General features: G+C 45.1%; 1 protein-coding gene across 1 annotated transcript in view; it reads right to left on the bottom strand.

The window, feature by feature from the left end:
• Nucleotides 1-19,653, bottom strand: part of LOC142295731 (cytochrome P450 2K4-like) — a 100,258-nt gene extending 80,605 nt beyond the window's left edge. Inside the window, exons 1-2 of the mRNA XM_075338823.1 lie at nucleotides 19,585-19,653; nucleotides 16,574-16,775 (exon numbers count right to left, since the gene is read on the bottom strand). Of these exons, the coding sequence (XP_075194938.1) occupies nucleotides 16,574-16,756 (183 nt within the window). The 5' untranslated portion in view covers nucleotides 16,757-16,775; nucleotides 19,585-19,653. The remainder of the gene's footprint in view (nucleotides 1-16,573; nucleotides 16,776-19,584) is intronic.
• Nucleotides 19,654-20,249: the final 596 nt, after the last annotated feature.

Raw genomic sequence — 20,249 nt, 5'->3', positions numbered from 1 at the left:
TGTTTAAATAGAGGTCTCCCCCTAGAAAGACACTGACCTGCCGCCCCCGCCTCCTGTGGTGTGACTGGCCTAAGCCCCGCCTCCTGGATACATATCACCGTGCTGCCCAGCTTCCAGCCTCTCGGCTGCAGGACCCGGACCTGTTTGGGCAGCCGGACACAGAGACCCGCTCCTGGAGGCGGTAAGAGAGCTATCAGCAGGGAGGTAAGCGTTTCAGCTCACAGCACTGTTAGCTGTGAGCGGCTCCCTCTCTGCTGAGGCACAAGCGATGTGTGACCGGTGAGCGCGGCGTTCTAAGGGAACTACCCGCCCGCTGGTCCGCTTGTGCTCGCCATTATTTAACACCCTCACCCCCCCCCACCCCCCCCTCCACCCCCCTTCTCCTCCCCTAAAATCAGCATGGAGGAAAGCGTTCTGCTCACGGCGCTGTTTGCTGTGAGCGGCTCCCTACCTGCTGAGGCTCAAGCTACGTGCGCCGGCGAGCGGCGTTCTGAGGGAACTACCCGCCCGCCGGTCAGCTTGAGCCGCCATTAAGTTTGAAAAAGAGCGCTTCGCGCTCTTTGTCATTGGCCCCGCCCACCCGCCGCCCAGCCACCGCCGACCAGACACCGTCGCCAGTGCCGAGGAGGAGCTGGGTAGGGCTGTGTGCGCTCTGCACGGCACCTAAAAGGTGTGCCTCAGAGCGCAGCTGAAAAGCTCCGTTCTGAGGCGCATGGTGCCGGTAGAGAACGTGCGCTCAGCCTGCAGCTCCTGCCATAGACAGAGCAGGAGCTGCCGGCAAAGCGCACGGAAGTGACATGTCACTTCTTAGAACACAGCGATTCGGGCAACAGCTGAATCGCTGCGTTCTACTATGCAACGTGCGTACGGCCTCTGCACAGTCTCCATAGACTGTGCAGGGGACGCAGGACGCATGAATTAGGCACACAGCCTAATTGAAGTGCAGACTCAGTGCAGTCCCTGTCACAGCGCAGGTTGGAGGCACGGTAGGGGGGAATGTAGTATGCAGGCACTAACCTGCAAGAGTTCAAATCATCCCATCCCACACACACTGAACTTCCCCTCCCCTCCGTTTGTATGCCCCGGGAATGCCAAGGGGGCTAGCCTGGGAATGAACCAGGGACCATGTGGGTCTCCCAGTGAGCGGGCGGGTTAAGGGATTCTGTTAGGACTTCAATGTTCAAATTGAGGGGGGCTGGTAGTGAACAGGGGCAAGAAGCAACAGTCAGCAGGTGGCGTGTTTTCCCTCCTGCTGATACCACACCTACACCAAGCCCCCTCCCAGGCCAAAACACACTCCATTTGACATTATGACAATGGTGACTGTTAACAGCCCCGCCCCGTTGTCACACAGTGGATTTCAGCATGTTATGGCGGCGGTGGGTGCGGTGCCGACTATCGCGTTGTACGGTCATGTGCAGGGGTCACGGTAGCAAGCTATGGCACGGGTAGCCATCATGTCCGGAGTCTGTCATCTTCACCATTGGTTCGGTGTGAGCGTCGTCGTAGCAGGCGTTACGTGGGTAGATCTAGATCCAGTCGTCTTGTCATTTCCTGAATCACCAGGTGAGTACCCTGATGGGGAGTGCGGGGTGGGATAAGTGCCCCTAGGGAGGATAATGTGATGTCACAGGTAACAGGCTTCCCGCCCAGCTCTACATGTTGTCACTAAGTTATTTATAACAAACAATGTTATTGGTGCTGAGGGAATCGCCTTCCCCCGTTTTCTGTTAAAAGCTGTGATGGTATCTAGCATTCCTACCCCTTGTAGACAGCATTCCACAATCTACCTGCTCTAACTGTAAAGAAGCCTTCCCTATTTCGGAGGATTAAGTTTGGTGGCAGTTTATTTATATTGACCACACGGGTATTTATACAAATTATTATTATTTATTATGCGCCATATAATTCATGGCGCTTTGCATGCGAAAGGGGTTTTTACATAATAGGTACCAGTATAATAATCATAAACCATACAAGGCACGGTCTGGTACAGGAGGAGAGAGGACCCTGCCTGCGAGGGCTCACAGTCTACAAGGGATAGGTGAGGATACAGTAGATGAGGGCAGAGCTGATTGTGCGGCGCTGTATCAGACGGAGGGTTACGGCAGCTTGTAGGCCTGTCGGAAGAGGTACAAATGAGATATCCTCTGAGACGTCTTTCAAAAATTAAACATATCTTAATTTTTCAACCTTAGTTTAATACAGGCGGCCTCCATTCCTTGTAATAATCTTGTTGCCACCGGTTAACTGACCCTTCAAGTGATTTTTTGATTAGTGACAATATTATGGGATCACGGGATCTAACCCCCCTGTTTTACCCCTAATGTCATGCTGTAATTGAAAGAAGTGATCTATATTGGCCACAGATAGTTTTATCGAAATGTGAGAAGTATATTTCTGTACATTTGCATGGTTTGATTGTTTTTCTAAAACTGCTTCTTTTTTGTAGTGAAGTAATTTTCATCCTTTTGTACTAGATTTTCCCTCTTTGGTTAATTACGTATGTTTTAATTGGTTTTCCTTACCGTAAGAACCGAAAATAAACAAATGAGATGGGAAAACCGGCAATGTTAGCTATTCGCAGAATAATTATGCCCGCTAATATTTTCTGGACAATTACTTCCACATAAATATTCTAAAAGGTATAAATTCACTTTTAGTTTTTGGGTGCGTTGCATGGATTGGGGACGCTGCCCCATTGGGGCTTACGGTCTGGATTCCCTATCTGTATGTTTATGGGGGTGTGGGAGGAGGCTAGAGTGCCCGGAGTAGACCCACGCAGTCACGGGGAGAACGTACAGGCTCCTTGCGGATGGTGTCCTTGGCGGGATTTGGGCCCAGGTCCCCAGGGCTGCAGCTAGCCATTGAGCCACCGTGCCATGCCATAATAGTTTCAAGAGCAGGAACAGACAGATTTGTAGATGGAGTATTACGGCGTTGCAGGGCCAGCTGTTTGGGATCATTTGCGATACAAAGTGTTTATATAGTTATATATATATATATATAAAAAAAAAAAAAAAAAAAAAAAAAAAATGCTCCTTATGCTGGGCCCGGGGGGACATGGTCCATTAACCTAACTTTGATTGCGCCTTTCCCCCTATTTCGGTTCCAGCTACACAAAAAGGGGGGTGGATTGGGAAATAGGAGAATGACCAGTGGTCCGACGATGCCGGTGGGTAAAAGCCTTAACCAACTACAGCCCTTTCCTCGAATAAGTAATCAGGCTGATTAGGTTTTTGTGGCTTGGAATGATTATGGGTCAGCGCAGGGTTGGAGGCAAAACAGGCATCTGGGTTCCGGGTTTGTATCGGGCACCTTATTGCAATCCCAATCTCAGGTATTTTGGTAACTCAACCCACCAGCAGGATCAAGGTTGGAGTTCTCAGCTAGATGGTGGGGTGCTCGGTGAAGTTAGGCCTATGATCCGGGCCTCCATTTTGCATTGACCTGACGGTTCGATGGTACGTTATTCAGCGGGTGTTGCTCTGGTGGTTGATGTGCGTGACGATTTTACAAGCCACCCTCTAGTAATACACGCCCTGCAGTATTCAGCGAATGTGCACCAATTTCGGTTGCAAGCAAACTGTTACGAGGTCGGTCTTCCCATTTTTAAATTGCGGAACGGTACTGAAGCGATGAGGGTCTTGTGGGGTGAAAGGTATTGAAGGGTTGGATGATTATGGTAAGCGAGTGGAGCACAGTAGGCCTATTCTTTTTTAGCCGAAGATTGTTTGTTTTGTTTTTAAAAAAAAAAAAAAAAAAGAAAAAGAAAAAAGTGGGGGTTTGGATTGTTCGCCCCATTGCAAATCTATACATTGATATTTTGGATCTTTTTCCCTCACTCGGCGGGTGTCCCGACGTTGTCGTTTATGTCTCTTAGGCGAGCGGGTGTATGGGACCAGTTTTTACCCATGACGACGGCCCTTCATTTTAGCGTTACGTAGTTGGTCCTCCATTTTGTGGGCTGGTTTTTGGTTGGTAATGCGACGGTTACTCGTTATTTTGGTGTTTGCCAGCCGTGGTACCCGGCACGTACTCTCCCAGAGTTGGGGTGCTACAAGGCTTCAGGAGCCAGCATACATGAGCACAGTTTTCAGTGGATCAGGTAACGACAATGGAAATGCATTATGAGGGACGTCAGGTCGGAGTTGGTTTTTTGAAATCGGGTTTTATTCGACACGTAAGGAGATTCAGAACAGCGTACAGGGCTAATGTAAAATGACATGATTGTGATTTGTTTATCCAAAAAAAAAAAAAAAAAAAAAAATTTTTTGTGGGTTTTTGTCAGTACCACCTTGGAGAGACGAGGTGTTTGATGGTTACGAGAATTCCCTGTTCTGACAGTGTTTTTGCCTTTCAGATCCAAGTCGGCCCAGTGATTGGGTCCGAGGTTACTTCCATGTATGTTGTCTGCGAGGAGAGCGGATCTTCGCCTCTTCGCCTTGGTGGTCGGTTCTTGGTTCCTGTTACAGTGAAAGTAATTGGAAAGGTTGCCGGAGCTTGGCTCAGCTGTGGGTCTATCAGAGGCGATCAAGATTGCGTGAGCTCTCTTTTCTACAACCGACTTGGTGATACACATAGGCTTCAAGTATCTGGTCCAAGGCCGTCTAGCTAGGCCTCTTACCCTTATCCGGTCAGAGAGGTACAGGTTTCCCTGTTTTAGTGCGGAGTGTTACAACGATCCGGTCGAAGGTTACCTTCTGGCCCAGGGGGATTGGAGCTATGGAAGAATGTGATAAGGATCTCTCCTGGCGCATGGTCGATCAGGGCCTACCCAAGTTGTGCTGTTAATAAAGTGTTTTTTAAAAAAAAAAAAAAAAAAAAGAGGTTGTTGGTCTGGCACCGCCAGCTGGAAGGCAATATTTGGCTGTCCTTAAGCTCGGATGGGTACACCCCAAAATGATGATGTTATGGATATGGTGGTTTCGGAAATGCCTGGGACGGCTCAGGTATTTCAGTTTTTGGGGGGGGTCGCAGCTTGCTGGCGCGGTGCTGCTCCTTGGCGGAAGGGGTAGAAAAAGTGGTGGTGAAATACCCGCGCCGGACGGCCGGAAGGCGGTACATTTACCTGAACCCCGTGATGTTGGCAAGTTAATGCCTGGTTTAAAGCTGCGACCAAATTTTATGCCAAAAGATGAGAGTGGTTTTTTCTCCATGCCTCTCTCCAAAATGGAAAATTCAAATAAAAGTATTTTAATTTATAAGAGAACGGTGTCGTGTCTTTCTAGGGGGGAAAAATGGTGGTGGTTGGGTCCTGGCAGTCTGAGGGGCACTGCAGCCAGAAACTTGAGATGCTGCCCCCTGACTGCTGGCCCCTATGCATGTTTAAATAGAGGTCTCCCCCTAGAAAGACACTGACCTGCCGCCCCCGCCTCCTGTGGTGTGACTGGCCTAAGCCCCGCCTCCTGGATACATATCACCGTGCTGCCCAGCTTCCAGCCTCTCGGCTGCAGGACCCGGACCTGTTTCCCACCCTCCCTCCCTTTTTGTTTTCCAAGTTGATTGAGTTTTTCTGTGTTTAAGTCGCAGCAGCGGAAGGGGTAGAAAAAGTGGTGGTGAAATACCCGCGCCGGACGGCCGGAAGGCGGTACATTTACCTGAACCCCGTGATGTTGGCAAGTTAATGCCTGGTTTAAAGCTGCGACCAAATTTTATGCCAAAAGATGAGAGTGGTTTTTTCTCCATGCCTCTCTCCAAAATGGAAAATTCAAATAAAAGTGTTTTAATTTATAAGAGAACGGTGTCGTGTCTTTCTAGGGGGGAAAAATGGTGGTGGTTGGGTCCTGGCAGTCTGAGCCACTGTAAACAGGTTATGAGAATGCAGCAGCTCAGAAAACAACGACTCAGTAGTAACTTAAACAACAGGTATTAATTTTTAGACGAACAGAGAAGCAGTGCCTCGAGTATACGATTGGGGTACGGCAGAAGTGATGATAATCAAAATAGATTATTTTACATCAAGAAATTGGGCAATGTAGATATACAGGATACAAACACAATATTATTTACACTTTATCACTTCTATCACTTATTAAAAGTTTTGTTAATGTTATCTTAATCCTAATCTCTTGGTAATGAGGGTAGGGCAATAAAATGTGTCACTTTGGAAAACCCATCAACCACAACAAAAACACAACAAAAATAACCGTATTACCAGGAGAGGAAGATCTGTAATAAAAGCCATGGAAATGTCTGTACATTATTTGCTAGGGACAATTAATGGTAGTGAACAACCTGACAGATGAGGGAGAGATGCCTAAAGGCCCAGTCACACACAACGACTTACCAGCGATCCCGACAACGATACATCCTGATCAGGATCACTGGTAAGTCGCTGGGAGGTCGCTGGTGAGATGTCACACAGTCAGACCTGACCAACGATGCAGTAATGATGAGCGACCTGTATAACAATCTAGGCGGATCGTTATATATGTATAACGACCCTGTTAGGAGGTCGTTGGTAGGCGTCAAACACAGCGATGCGTGCTGCCCAGCAGGACATCGCCTTTGAAGAAAATGGTCCGGACCATTCGGCAATGACTAGAGATCTCACAGCAGGGGCCTGATCACTGGTAGGTGTCACACATAACGAGATCGCTGGCGAGATCATTGCTATGTCACAGAAACTCTGATTCAGCAACAATCTTGTTAGCGATCTCGTTGTGTGTTATGGGGCCTTTAGAGCGCACATAGGTGGCACATGTGGACACATAGGATACCACATCCCTCCAGACCTTGGGCCACTAGAAACAACGCAGTAAAAGATCCAAGGTACCATTTACACCAGGGTGACCAGCCAAGACCGAATCATGATATTGACCCAAAAACCTTAAGGCAATGATTAAGAGGGACAAATGACTTGTTAGCTGGGACCCCTGATGGTGCCTCATCCTGAACCTCTGCAACCTCAGATTCTACCTCTGTGTGACACTCTTTTATTGCCTACATTGCCATTTCTCCTGCCCATTTTGTCTAGGCCTCGCACTGTCTGCATTTCCTTTGGCATTTTCTTGAAGGTCACACAACTACACAAGATGAGCGGCCAGAACTCTCATTTACGCCCTTTTATTTTTGATAAGACCCTATTGCACTGTTTTTCCCACAATATTGTTCACATTGTATCAAAGTGTCAGATCTGCAAGGTCCCATGATTGTCCCATGAAAATGTTTAATAAAATATTTACAAAAATGTGAGGGGTGTAATAACTTTTGTGAGATACTGTATATTTTATTTACTTATTTATTCATAAATATTTTATTTGGAATATTTGTGTGTATGTTTACTTCATATGCCACAATCCCTTATAGTATTGGGATTTAGGCATTTTTTATTATATATAAACTCAAGTACAAATATTTAGTAGTTGTATAATAACTATTAAATTACTAATACTAGTTCTTATATTAATAACTAATATATTTAATTGTTAACTTATACTGTATGATGAGTCCCAGAAGTATGTGACACATAGCAATTCATGCGAAAATTCAGCTATGTGAAAGCCTGAAAAGACACTGTTCTTGTACACATTCTCTAAGGCAATTAACCCTGCCAATATGCCTGTAATCCAAAACTATCCCTACTCCACCAGCTATCCTTATACTGAATACAGATAACAGTGGTAGTGATGGTGTGATATTGTAGATTTTGTACCATTTTGTGTGGGTTAATGTTTAGGCGTGGTTCACTGTCCATTATTTGTATTGCCTGTGTGTACATTGTATTGTCTGTAGGTAATCACTCCCTGTAGTGTTTGTCCCTAATGCTGGGTTTACACACTGCAACATCTCAAACGACATCGCTGTAACGTCACCGGTTTTGTGACGCAATAGCGATGTTGTTTGCGATGTTGCAGTGTGTGAAACCTATCAGCGACCCGGCCCCTGCTGTGAAGTTGTAATCGTTACAAATCGTTCAGGACCATTCCTAGGTCCTTTGTTTCCCGCTGTGCAGCATGAAGTTTCAGTGTGTGAAGACTTTGCAGCGACTTTGTTAGCAACTTCCCTTTCAAAAGGCTGCTTATCAACGTCCCCAAACAACCAGCTAGGTCGCTCTGCAGGTCCGGATCGCTGTTGAGTTGTTGGCCAGGTTTGCCTGTTTCAACGCTCACCAGAGACTTAGCAGAGACTTAGGGAGGTCGCTGTTACGTCACCAAACCAGTGACGTTACAGCGATGTCCTTTGCGATGTTGCAGTGTGTAAACCCAAAAGTAAAAATTCAGCATATAAAATACACCTTTATTCCTAAACTTGTAGGAGCAACAGATTCACTCCAAAACACACAAGTCAGGTACTGAAAGCCATCACTAGGAGAGGTGAATTAACACCCTGGTCATATAAGTTAGCCTACAAAGGCAAGCGCCCAGAGGGGTCGCATATAGTGATGGCCACTAGAATAACAAACACATGAAAAAAACTAAACAAACATAAAGGAAAATCGATGTTGCTGTATGCAAAGGACAGTGGTCCAATTGACAAAAAAAACACAACATACAAAATAATACCTAAAAAAACAATCAAGGTGCAATGCACTCCATTGACTGACAATGGTCAGTCATACAGATACATGAAATGCAATAAATTTTAGGCATTAAAAAAGGAATGGTCTCACCCAATCCCTTTTGATGGAGGGACACGCAGTCTCTTGATCCTGAGTAGTGGATACGTCCGCCATAAGCTGGCCCTACCACCTACCAGATGTAAAATAACAAATGACTGCTGCCCCAGACTTCCGTCCTAACAAGGACGGACCACAACTAGGTCTCAAGTTGGACCCCTATGCTGACCCTGATGACATCCCGGCGTCCCGACGCGTTTCGTCACTAAGACTCCTCAGGGGACATGATAGTCTTCAGTCAGGTCCTTGCTGCCAGCCCTCACCAAACCATAGTGTCAAAGGTTCTGGCGTGGTCGAGAATAGGGTCATTTAAACCTGTGAGTGATGTCATTGCTCCAATCAGAAGCTACATTCCACCTGATGCTTAGTTAATCAAAATCAAGTGGATATCCTCATATGGATCTGGATTAAACATGTGTAAAGCACACCCCCTATATGATGTCACCAGCATTACACTGACGTGACGTCCATATCCTCAGAGGGGACTAGACCAATCAATGATCGGGTATATAGCTGCAACAGGTGCAAAATCAGGAGTCCTCCCCATGCACGTGATGGCATTTATGCGTCGACCGGACCGTATCCCCATGGAGAGGGGGCGGTCCTCTTATCTCCATACTGGGCTTGGAATGGGTGGGAACATGTGGGGTAGTCTTCACACCCACCTCCGATGACGTGTCCATGCGTAATGGGAGCTCCTCCCCTACTATCTATGCATGTGGGAGCTGCTCCGTATGGTGGAATGATTGACACCAGGGACCGGAAGTGATGCGGGAATCTCCCGATCACATGATCATGGCCCACAGGAAGTCCCTCCCCCCTGAGAAGGGCGCACACGAGATGTGCGTCCCCGGCCGGATGTGTATCATCAGTCGAGGAAGAGGAAGTCCCGCCCTGATACTGGCGCACACGAGATGTGCGTCCCCGGCCGGAAGTGGACTAACATCCGATCAGAGAGGAAGTTCCTCCCCTCTGATGCTGGTGCATACTGGATGTGCATCCCTGGCCTGATGTGAGCGAAACACCTGAATCGTGAGGAGGTCCCTCCCCCCTGATGCCGGCACATATGCGATGTGCCTCCCTGGCCGGATGTAAGTAAACATCTGATTGGAGGGGATGTGGGGAGGACTCCTGATTTTGCACCTGTTGCAGCTATATACCCGATCATTGATTGGTCTAGTCCCCTCTGAGGATATGGACGTCACGTCAGTGTAATGCTGGTGACATCATATAGGGGGTGTGCTTTACACATGTTTAATCCAGATCCATATGAGGATATCCACTTGATTTTGATTAACTAAGCATCAGGTGGAATGTAGCTTCTGATTGGAGCAATGACATCACTCACAGGTTTAAATGACCCTATTCTCGACCACGCCAGAACCTTTGACACTATGGTTTGGTGAGGGCTGGCAGCAAGGACCTGACTGAAGACTATCATGTCCCCTGAGGAGTCTTAGTGACGAAACGCGTCGGGACGCCGGGATGTCATCAGGGTCAGCATAGGGGTCCAGCTTGAGACCTAGTTGTGGTCCGTCCTTGTTAGGACGGAAGTCTGGGGCAGCAGTCATTTGTTATTTTACATCTGGTAGGTGGTAGGGCCAGCTTATGGCGGACGTATCCACTACTCAGGATCAAGAGACTGCGTGTCCCTCCATCAAAAGGGATTGGGTGAGACCATTCCTTTTTTAATGCCTAAAATTTATTGCATTTCATGTATCTGTATGACTGACCATTGTCAGTCAATGGAGTGCATTGCACCTTGATTGTTTTTTTAGGTATTATTTTGTATGTTGTGTTTTTTTTGTCAATTGGACCACTGTCCTTTGCATACAGCAACATCGATTTTCCTTTATGTTTGTTTAGTTTTTTTCATGTGTTTGTTATTCTAGTGGCCATCACTATATGCGACCCCTCTGGGCGCTTGCCTTTGTAGGCTAACTTATATGACCAGGGTGTTAATTCACCTCTCCTAGTGATGGCTTTCAGTACCTGACTTGTGTGTTTTGGAGTGAATCTGTTGCTCCTACAAGTTTAGGAATAAAGGTGTATTTTATATGCTGAATTTTTACCCTTGATAATTGGATTGCTATTTTTCTCAGTGTGTAAACCCAGCTTAAGTGTGGGGGGAGGTGGGCCTGGAATCCATCTAACCTCTTTGCATTCCTGGAGATTGAGCAATCTGTTTGAGAAATTGAAGAGAGAAGGAAGAAGGTTGAACCTCTGAGGGAAAAGCTGCAGCTCCCCAAAGAGACCTGGACATTTATCGCTTATTGGATTATATTCATATTTCTGGACTAATTTTACCCTCTTTGTGGTGGATTATTTTGTGGACCGTTTGATTTGCTTGGAATAAATGCTTATTGGATTGTACAGCCACCTCTCGCTCTATTGATTGTGTGATATGGGAGAAGGACCCTGTCACAGCGGTTTTACAGGAGAAAGGACAACATCTAGCCATGAATTGGGACTTTTGCTTTAATGGTGCAGCAGCGATATACAATTAATGCTATAGCAATTAAACACTGCCTATATGCCTGCTCTAATCAAAGCTCTCTCTCCTAGATCAACTGTTGCTGAACTGCTTCTAGAGAAGATTGTGCTGAGCATCACGTCACCACGTCTTATATAAGACCTGATGATGTGAAATGATTGGCCAATCACAGTAATACCAGTAGCCAACATGGCTACGGCATTACTGTGTATGGCAGGCAATCCCCTCATGTTGATTGACTGTCTAACAGCTGCAAAACATGTGGGGCAGGGATTCTACATAACAATCATGATCGCAGAGGTTGCGACCGGCCAGAGGGTACAGGGTCCCATTGACCCCAGTGCGTGCTTCAGCTGCATCTGTGTCGGAGGACGCACATCCAGCTGAAATACATTGCAGCACAGAGACCTGTCAGATCCCTGCACTGAAATAAAAGCTGCCAGCCACTAAACACTGGCTACAGAGGATGCTACGTGATGTGGAGGCAGAGGGAGGTGAGTAGAGGTTTTTTTTAATGTGTTAGAAACAGAACTGGGACTGCAAATATCAGGAGGGGGCCCAGGATAAGGAACTATATACCAAGATAGGCTCAGTAAGGGGACATATATAGCAGGATGGGCAAAGGAAGGAGGACATAAATACCAGGATGGAGATCATATATACCAGGATGGGAGACATATATAGCAAAATGGGAGACATATATAGCAGGATAGGAAAACAGAAGAATTAACAGTGTAGAAAGGCAAAATGAGCAATTGTAAGCAGATAGTGTTATATAATACGATGATTGTAAAATATGAAGAATAAAAAGTTTGATTGGAGAGCTTCTTCAAGTGGGCATTATGTTTCTAGGCAGTTAATCAGAAAGCACTGAAGGAGAAAGTACCCATATTTGTAGACCAACATTGTTTATGGTGTTGTATAGACATGAGCAAACCAGTAAAGTGTTCGAATTTGATATTCAGGTGCTTTACGTATACTCACAACTCGATCGAGTACCGGTGTGCCCGGGTATGCTAAATGCTCTGCCCAGTGTGAGCCACTTGCAGTGTTTGAATGGCTGACACTGGGGGTAAAAACAGCGTGATTTTGTGTAGTGTGCACAAAAAAAATGAAAAACCCTTCGCCAGAATTGCTCTGTTTATGGCTGGCTTCATGTCGTCGGAGAGCCGAACTTCCCAATCAGTCACTTCTATTGATGTTCAGGTCAAGTCCACGTCACGAACTTTATGTAAAGTCCAGCTGAACCCGCCAAACCGAACTTCAACGGGTCCGCTTATCTCTAGTGTTGTGTGTAAGAAGAGAGAAGATTATACTTGTGAAGCAAGTCCTGAAGTAATCAAGTACCAAGTGATAGAAGTATCCTCGTACAGCAAGCAAGTCGGGTGTCTTTAGAAAGCATTATCACTATTGGAAGGTCGAATGCTAGCTAGACCTGAAAGCTTTAAGGCTGCTTTACACGCAGCGACATTGTTAGCGATTCTGCTCGTGAAAGCACCCGCCTCCGTCGTTTGTGCATCACGGGCAAATCGCTGCCTGTGGCGCACAATATCGCTAACACCCGTCACACGTACTTACCTTCCTAGCGACGTCGCTGTGGGCGGCGAACAACCTCTTCGTTAAGGGGGAGGTTTGTGCGCCGTCACAGTGGTGTCATACAGCGGCCGACCAATAGAAGCAGAGGGGCGGTGACCAACTGCATTAACGACAAGCAGGTAAGCTGTTGTTCGTCGTTCCCGGTGTGTCACAGCTAGCGATGTGTGCTGCCTCAGGAAAGACGAACAACCTGAGTCCACAACGACCATCGAGATTTTGAAAATGAACGACATGTCAATGATCAAAGATTAGGTGAGTATGTTTGATCGTTAACACTCGCTCGGAGCTGTTACACGCAACAATGTCGCTAACGACGCCGGATGTGCATCAGAAATTCCGTGACCCCGACGACATATCGTTAGATATATCATTGTGTGTAAAGCCCCCTTTAGTGAATGAAGACTAGACTGTCTAGACTGGGCCTCATAAAGAGCCGCAGCAACAAACTTGACCCATAGTTAAGATACTAGTGGAATACTACTGGAATCCAGTGGCTCTACAAGCAAGAGTAGGGAACAATAAGCAGTAGTAGAAGTCTTTGGACGTAGCAATGGGAGATTGGGAAACAATCTGGAGAGGAGTGGGAGCTGTCTGGGTAAGACAGTTCTACAGTTGGAGATGAGACTGGAACGACACATTAGCCTTGACACAACACTCAAGCAATGTGTGAATGTTCCATGAGACTTGAAGTATGCGCAAACAGGAAACAAGATGACTTCCACAGGTATATTATCGGACAGCTTACTAAAGGGCAATTACAGAACATAATAACAGCCTCTAGTGGTAAGGAAAGGAATTGTAGCACAATTTAGCAAAGGGAATAAGGCTGCTTTCACACTGCATTCTGATCGTCGTTCAGTGGTCCTGTCAGGGCGTCCGTGCAAACCTTCCCGCAAAATGGGTTTTGGACATAAGCGCCAATGGGGCCATTGACTGTAATGGTGCAGATGGAGCCATTGTGTGATCTGTCATTCACTATTTTCAGGAGTATAAGCTTAGTGGAGGTGGACATCCATCCAGGTACATATACTTAACTGGTATTTAGGGTTCCTGTACTACACTTTGGCCAAGAAAACCCCTTATACATTGTCTTATGTGTAGCTCAATAAACAAGTTAAAGGTTTCTTTGTCAAGCTCTTTTCCCCTGTAAAGCTTTTTGATTAATATACTATACACAAAAAGTGGGATAGAACCATTAACCTATTTTTCGCAACTTTAGACTGCAACCAATACGTTTTTATCCCACTTTTATCATATACCTCCAAAACGACAATTTCTATGTATTTAATAAATTAATTCTTCTTCTTAACAAAAAATTGTGTCATTGCTTCATGGAGTTTTGCACAAACTTTGTCGACTGTCAAGGAGGTACCGAACTCTGTTCACATTGGAGATTTTGAAACTCTGCCTGATGGTTTCTCTGGTCTCTATGATTAACACAGGCAGACTCGAGCGTTGAACAGCTGTGTGCTGTTTCATAGTCATACTAGCGGGAGCTAATTTTTGCTGGTCTGCTTGTTAGGCTCCTTTGATCACATGATATGGGAAAACCTATCGTATCATAGTATCATAGTATCATAGTATCATAGTTTTTAAGGTTGAAGGGAGACTCTAAGGCGGGCTTTGCACACTGCGACATCGCAGCCCGATGCTGCGATGCCGAGTGCGATAGTGCCCGCCCCCGTCGCAGCAGCGATATATGGTGATAGCTGGCGTAGCGAAAATTATCGCTACGCCAGCTTCACACACACACTCACCTGCCGTGCGACGTCCCTGTGGCCGGCGGCCCGCCTCCTTGTTAAGGGGGCGGGTCGTGCGGCGTCACTGTGACGTCACACGGCAGGCGGCCAATCGGAGCGGAGGGGCGGAGATGAGCAGGATGTAAACATCCTGCCCACCTCCTTCCTTCCGCATATCCTACGGAAGCCGCAGTGAGGCCGGTAGGAGATGTTCCTCGCTCCTGCGGCTTCACACACAGCGATGTGTGCTGCCGCAGGAGCGAGGAACAACATCGGACCGTCGCGTCAGCGTAATCATGGATTACGCCGACGCTGCACCGATGATACGATAACGACGCTTTTGCGCTCGTTAATCGTATCATCCAGCCTTTACACACTGCGATGTCGCATGCGATGCCGGAAGTGCGTCATTTTCAATTTGACCCCACCGACATCGCACCTGCGATGTCGCAGTGTGCAAAGCCCGCCTTAGTCCATCTAGTTCAACCCGTAGCCTAACATGTTGATCCAGAGGAAGGCAAAAAAAACCCAATGTGGCAAACAAGTTCCAATGGGGAAAAAATTTCCTTCCTGACTCCACATCCGGCAATCAGACTAGTTCCCTGGATCAACACCCTGTCATAAAATCTAATATACATAACTGGTAATATTAAATTTTTCAAGAAAGGCGTCCAGGCTCTGCTTAAATGTTAGTAGTGAATCACTCATTACAACATCATGCGGCAGAGAGTTCCATAGTCTCACTGCTCGTACATTAAAGAATCCTCGTCTGTGATTATGATTAAACCTTCTTTCCTCAAGACGTAGCGGATGCCCCCGTGTCCCAGTCGCAGGCCTAGGTGTAAAAAGATCTTTGGAAAGGTCTCTGTACTGTCCCCTCATATATTTATACATTGTGATTAGATCCCCCCTAAGCCTTCGTTTTTCCAGACTAAATAACCCCAAGTTTAATAACCTGTCTTGGTATTGCAGCCCCCCCATTCCTCTAATAATCTTGGTGGCTCTTCTCTGCACCCTCTCCAGTTCAGCTATGTCCTTCTTATATATCGGTGACCAGAATTGTACACAGTATTCTAAGTGCGGTCGCACTAGTGACTTGTACAGAGGTAGAACTATATTTTTTTCATGAACACTTCTACCTCTTTTAATACATCCCATTATTTTATTAGCCCTGGCAGCAGCTGCCTGACACTGTCCACTAAAGTGAAGTTTACCATCCACCCATACACCCAAGTCTTTTTCTGTGTCTGTTTTACCCAGTGTTCTACAATTAAGTACATAATCATAAATGTTATTTCCTCTACCCAAGTGCATGACCTTACATTTATCTACATTAAACTTCAATTGCCACTTCTCAGCCCAATCCTCCAATTTACATAAATCTCCCTGTAATATAAAATTATCCTCCTCTGTATTGATTACCCTGCAGAGTTTAGTATCATCTGCAAATATTGAAATTCTACTCCGCATGCCCCCAACAAGGTCATTTATAAATATGTTGAAAAGAAGCGGGCCCAATACTGACCCCTGTGGTACCCCACTATGAACTGAGACCCAGTCCGAGTACGTACCATTAATAACCACCCTTTGTTTCCTATCACTGAGCCAGTTTTTAACCCAGCTCCCTTCCAATTTATGCTGGATGAAATCTTCCACTGATGACAGCTATAGCTTATTCTGTGTTGGTCTGTGAGCTTTGGTGTCCCACACTTTCTGGAGAAAGGGTTGCTTTTTGCTTGGAGTGGTTGTGGAGTTTCGCCCTGTTGTCTTGTTGCTTCCTTTCAGCTCTAGTTTTCCTCCTAGTCTCTTATTGTCTTATACCTCTGTGTTTGGTTTAACGTGTCTGTCTATTTCTGTGGTTGTCATCACATCCTTGTCCTGTCCCTTCCAGAGGGGAGGAGATGGAATAACATCAGGACTGGTCAGGAGCAAGGCCAAGAAAGAGGCTCAGGCCTCTCTACCATAAGGGGTATCCCTGAGGTTAGGGATAGCATAGCTTGAGGGTCAGCTTAGGAGCCCCGATTCCCCTCTATCCCAGAGTCATCATGACAGACATTCCACGCATCCCTTTTATGTACAGTACACATGAAACACCTATAAATGTTAGTGACCTTCAGATCTTACCTCTTGAAATGATAAGTAAGGTTTCTGAACATTCAGGATGGGAATATTTCCTATTATTGGCCATGGTTTTGGACCAGGAGGATAATTTGGGTGAACACGTTCCTTCTGTTTATGTGCAACAATTGCCACAAAGATAAATGTGATGAGAAACAGAAGAACTGTGACTGGATCGAGGGGCCACATGTTCCCAGATACTGTATACCTGTGGTGGAGAAATGAGCCTTACATTACAGTGCACGGTTTATAGCTGAGGGCATGTACCTTCCTCACCACTGATGATCACAGGATTACATAACATTTCAGATTCAGACACGCCTTTCATATCACCAACATTGCACAAATAGTAGAGCAGATCAAGATATCTTTATATAATTATTTTCTACTTATTTAACGTTTATGAATATTTTTGGAAAGTTCTTCTAGTAATCAAAAATAACTGCAAAACCAATTATTGGCTTTTAACCCTAAAGGGGCTTTACACGCTACGATATCGTTAATGTTTTATCGTCGGGGTCACGTTGTTAGTGACGCATATCCGGCGCCATTAACGATATCGCAGCGTGTGATACTTACCAGGGACATTAAGCGATCTCAGAAATGGTGAAAATCGTTCACCATGGAGAGGTCGTCCCAAAACCAAAAATCGGTAATGGTTGATTATCGATGTGATTCGTCGCTCCTGCGGCAGCACACATCGCTGTGTGTGACACCGCAGGAGCGAGGAACGTCTCCTTACCTGCCGCCGGCCCCAATGCAGAAGGAAGGAGGTGGGTGGGATGTTACGTCCCGCTCATCTCTGCCCCTCCGCTTTCATTGGCTGGCCGTTTAGTGACGTCGCGGTGACGTCGCTGTGATGCCGAACGTCCCTTCCCCTTGAGGGAGGGATTGTTCGGCAGTCACAGCGACGACGACGACCAGGTAAGTGCGTGTGACGCTGCCGTAGCGATAGTGTTCGCTGAGGCAGCGATCACACGAAATCGTATGCACGACGGGGGCGGGTGCTTTTGCGTACGATATCGCTAGCAATTGCTAGCAATATCGTAGCGTGTAAAGCCCGCTTTAGACAAAGATTTTTCACCATTCTGACTAAGGGGAGTATCTTATAGAAGAGTCAACTCTTGTGTTCTCAAAAGAAGAAAATATGTCTTGTCCAGTGACTTCATTGTTCTATACTTCGAAGTTATAGAATGTTAATCCTAGAGCTTATTCCGTCAAGTGTATAATTGTTTTTTTGTGTAAGTATGAACATTGCATATGAGCGGTCACGTGATGATTACACAAACCATTTAAGCTGTGTATAGGAGGAGGCACCAAACTGGATTTTTGCAGTGCCAACTAAATTTAATTGTGCCCTGCCTGAGATCAACAGGAAGGCAAAAAAGCTGACGCTTTTCTTCCCCTCCACGTTCCCTACGCAACTGATGGTATGTCAGTCCCACTGCTGTGGGTGAGCTACTACAGCACAGTGTGATTGACTGGCAGTGGTCCCAGACTAGTCCGGTGATCTTGAGCAGAAAAACAATTAAACTTAGTTTTTAAACATGTGCATTCAACGTTTTGGGCTAATTTTGGCTTCATTAAAGCAGGTATTGGGAGACTGATAAAGCTGTAGAAATATCTTCTAGAGGTAAATTCTGATAAAAGGTTCCACTTGGGTTAGATAGATAGATAGATAGATAGAGGGATAGATAGATAGAGGGATAGCTAGATAGAGGGATAAATAGATAGATAGATAGATAGATAGATAGATAGATAGATAGATAGATAGATAGATAGATAGATAGAGGGATAGATAGATAGATAGATAGATAGATAGATAGATAGATAGATAGATAGATAGATAGATAGATAGATAGATAGATAGATAGAGGGATAGAGGGATAGATAGAGGGATAGATAGATAAATAGATAGAGGGATAGATAGATAAATAGATAGAGGGATAGATAGATAAATAGAGGGATAGATAGATAAATAGAGGGATAGATAGATAGATAGATAGATAGAAGGATAGAGAGAGGGATAGATAGATAAATAGAGGGATAGATAGATAGAGGGATAGATAGATAGATAGATAGATAGAAGGATAGAGAGAGGGATAGATAGATAAATAGAGGGATAGATAGATAGCTAGATAGAGGGATAGATAGATAGATAGAGGGATATATAGATAGATAGATAGATAGATAGATAGATAGATAGATAGATAGATAGAGGGATATATAGATAGATAGATAGATAGATAGATAGATAGAGGGATATATAGATAGATAGATAGATAGATAGATAGATAGATAGATAGATAGATAGATAGAGGGATATATAGATAGATAGATAGATAGATAGATAGAGGGATAGATAGATAGAGGGATAGATAGATAGATAGATAGATAGATAGATAGATAGATAGATAGATAGATAGATAGATAGATAGATAGATAGATAGATAGATAGATAGATAGGAGGGATAGATAGATAGAGGGATACATAGATAAATAGATAGAGGGATAGATAGATAAATAGAGGGATAGATAGATAGATAGATAGATAGATAGAGGGATAGATAGATAGATAGAGGGATAGATAGATAGATAGATAGATAGATGGATAGATAGATAGATAGATAGATAGATAGATAGATAGATAGATAGATAGATAGATAGATAGATAGATAGATAGAGGGATATATAGATAGATAGATAGATAGATAGATAGATAGATAGATAGATAGAGGGATAGATAGATAGATAGATAGATAGATAGATAGATAGATAGATAGATAGATAGATAGAGGGATAGATAGATAAATAGAGGGATAGATAGATAGATAGATAGATAGAGGGATATATAGATAGATAGATAGATAGATAGATAGATAGATAGATAGAGGGATATATAGATAGATAGAGATAGAGGAAATGATAGATGGCTGATTATCAGGGTTCTAATGTAGTGACTATAAATGACCCTGGAGCAAAGAAGTCAACAAAATATCGAGCACATGCCATCCTACCGGGAGTCCTGTGGTGACCAGAGCACAAAGAATAGAAAGCGCTGATCCAGTCTCCTCTCTTCTGTTTTTCGCACATGTAAGATTTTTTTTTTTACCAACATAGGAGATTATCACACCTGTAGCTCCACCCTGTAATTAACCCAAGAGGTGTGGGTAGATGTGCCAATAATCTGCCAAACACAATGGAGTATATACTGCATGGTATAATTATAACGCTGGAAAATAATATACAGATAGTGATTTATTGTTGGAAATTCATTAACGGGCAAGTGCATAAGAGGGGCAGACCGGATATCACTGTGCCCCAAGTTCACACCGGCTCCCATCGAGAGAACAAACAATATCCCTGCACCCTGTTGCATTATTCCACAATCACTAGCTCCCCGATAAGGAGCCAAATGATAGAGACCGTCTGACAGCTGTATCAGTGAGTAAAAGAATCCTTAAAATCATCTAAGTTATCATTTTTAGCAGACATTCGACTCTAAAGGGGGCTTTACACGCTACAACATCGCTAATGCGAAGTCGTTGGGGTCACGGAATTAGTGACGCACATCCGGCCGCATTAGCGATGCCGTTGCGTGTGACACGTATGAGCGATTTTGCATCGTCGCAAAAACATGCAAAATCGCTCATCGGTGACATGGGGGTCCATTCTCAAATAT

Source organism: Anomaloglossus baeobatrachus, chromosome 3 (assembly GCF_048569485.1).
Source record: "Anomaloglossus baeobatrachus isolate aAnoBae1 chromosome 3, aAnoBae1.hap1, whole genome shotgun sequence".
Classification (NCBI taxonomy): Eukaryota; Metazoa; Chordata; class Amphibia; order Anura; family Aromobatidae; genus Anomaloglossus; species Anomaloglossus baeobatrachus.
The sequence above is the reverse complement of the archived record's forward strand: the minus strand, read 5'-3'. Positions and strand labels throughout refer to the sequence as shown.